The sequence below is a fragment of the Condylura cristata genome, unplaced genomic scaffold, assembly GCF_000260355.1.
Source record: "Condylura cristata isolate star-nosed mole 26May11 unplaced genomic scaffold, ConCri1.0 scaffold00012, whole genome shotgun sequence".
Lineage (NCBI taxonomy): Eukaryota > Metazoa > Chordata > Mammalia > Eulipotyphla > Talpidae > Condylura > Condylura cristata.
Genome location: NW_004567113.1, coordinates 56,748,503 through 56,750,240, shown reverse-complemented (window position 1 = coordinate 56,750,240; position 1,738 = coordinate 56,748,503). Strand labels below are relative to the sequence as shown.

General features: G+C 75.7%; 2 protein-coding genes across 2 annotated transcripts in view; both read left to right on the top strand.

Moving 5' to 3' along the window:
• Positions 1-918, top strand: part of RGS12 (regulator of G-protein signaling 12) — an 8,767-nt gene extending 7,849 nt beyond the window's left edge. Inside the window, exon 9 of the mRNA XM_012724061.1 lies at positions 258-918. Within this exon, the coding sequence (XP_012579515.1) occupies positions 258-726 (469 nt within the window). The 3' untranslated portion in view covers positions 727-918. The remainder of the gene's footprint in view (positions 1-257) is intronic.
• An 87-nt stretch (positions 919-1,005) lies between these two features.
• The window catches only part of HGFAC (HGF activator), a 7,840-nt gene continuing 7,107 nt past the window's right edge, over positions 1,006-1,738 (top strand). The window contains exon 1 of the mRNA XM_012724060.1: positions 1,006-1,063. Coding sequence (XP_012579514.1) covers positions 1,006-1,063 — 58 coding nt within the window. The remainder of the gene's footprint in view (positions 1,064-1,738) is intronic.

Sequence of the window (1,738 nt, the reverse complement as noted above, 5' to 3'; positions counted from 1 at the left end):
TCCCCCGACGCTGCACCACTGGGCCAGCACGGCCGTCGGCCTGGCACAGCCTTGCAGGAGCCCCAGGAGGAAGGGGGCGCCCCTCTAGCCCAGGTGGGGCGGGGCCAGGTCAGGCGGCCCTGGGGAGCTGCAGGCGGCCGCTGCCCTGTGTCGAGCGTGGGGGGCAGCGGAGGGCGGCTCTCCAGAGGCACCCCGGGGCCTGGAGGCCGGGCCCCGCCTTGCCCTTTGACGTGGACCCGGCCGGTGGGCGGGCACAGGGGCCCCTTCCGGATGCCCACGCCCCGGGCGGCGGGGGGCTGGGGCCGGCCCGGCAGAGTTGGGGGCATGGCTTGGAGTGCTCAGGCGCTGCCCCTTTTCACGCCCTCCAATGGTGGGGTGCTCTGGGGTGCCTTGGTGTTTCTGGAAGTTGTCCACGACTGGGAGAGGTGCCGGGGTGGCGGCAGCCCCAGGCGCCTGCGGGGCCACAGCGTCCAGGGTGGGGACACGAGTGACCGTCTCTCTCCTCCTGTGACAGGCGGCGGGGCCCGTGGCAGCCGAGGCCTCCCGGCCAACGCCATCATCGACGTGGACTGCGTCGCTGGCTCTGCGCCAGGGCCGGGGGTGTGGACAGGACCCTGGAGGGCACGGGCCAGCAGGCCTCCCCCGTCGGAGCCCCCCGGCCTTAGCCCCAGTGCGGCCAGGCCCAGCAAGCCCACGGCCAGCCAGCACCACGCGACTTTCGTCTGAGGCCGGTCACTGCCCTGCTGACCCCATGTCCCGCCACGCTGCCCGGACACGAGTGGAGGCCAGGACCCCAGGGGTGGCCAGGGCCTGCCCAGGCCTCAGAGGGGCCACCCGCCCGCCGCCCTCGGGAAGAACGCAGCGTGGACAGCGGTCGCCGGACGCCCGCCCTGCCCGCCCTCGGCCAGCAGCCCTCAATAAAGCATCTCTGAGGACCCCGGGACTGGCTTCGTGCTGGGTGCGGGCCACGCGCCCCCCAAGCGGGCTCTGGGCAGACTCGAACCAATGACCGGCGGCGAGGCCCGGGCCTGGGTCTGGGCTGCTCCGGCGCCAGCCAGCGCGGGTGCGCCCGAGCTTGGTGTCGCCGATCTGGCTGCAGTGCCCCGCCGGCCTCCTGCCCAGACCCCAGCGGGGGTCGGCGGGCCACAGTGCCCCCTCCCTGCCCTCGGCCCCACTCGGGGCGGATGGGGGGTCTGCGGATGGGCTGACTGAGCAGACGCCCGCACGTAGTGGCTGGGGGGGGGGGGCGCTGCCGGGGGCCGGAGCCCTGCACGAGGCAGGGTGAGGTCAGCCCGCGGTCGGGCAGTGGCCTGGGCCAAAGCGGCGGCGGCAGCCTGGTGCCCCCAGAACGGCGGCCCTTCTCTGCGCTGGGGGGCCGTGGCGCACCTGTCAGCGCACAGCAAGGCTGGGTGGCTCCAGCCGCTGCCGGGGACCTGCCCCAGCGGGCAGCACTCTGAGCAGGCGCCGGGGAGGCCGGGCGTGGGGAGAGGCTGCACCACCCGCCTGGGCACCCGCCTGCTCCCGGCTGGGGCAGTGTCTGCTGCACCCCGCCCCCCGCAGAGGGGGTGGAGGGGAGTGTGTCTGGGCGTGCGGCGACCCCAGCCCACGGAGGGCAGGGGCCCCTGGCACCCCGGCAGCTCGGCAAGTGGCTCGGCGCCGGCTAGGCACTCTGGCCCGGGCAGCGCCCCCAGGCCACTCTGGGCACGGCCACAGCCGGCACTCGCAGACCCACAGGGCG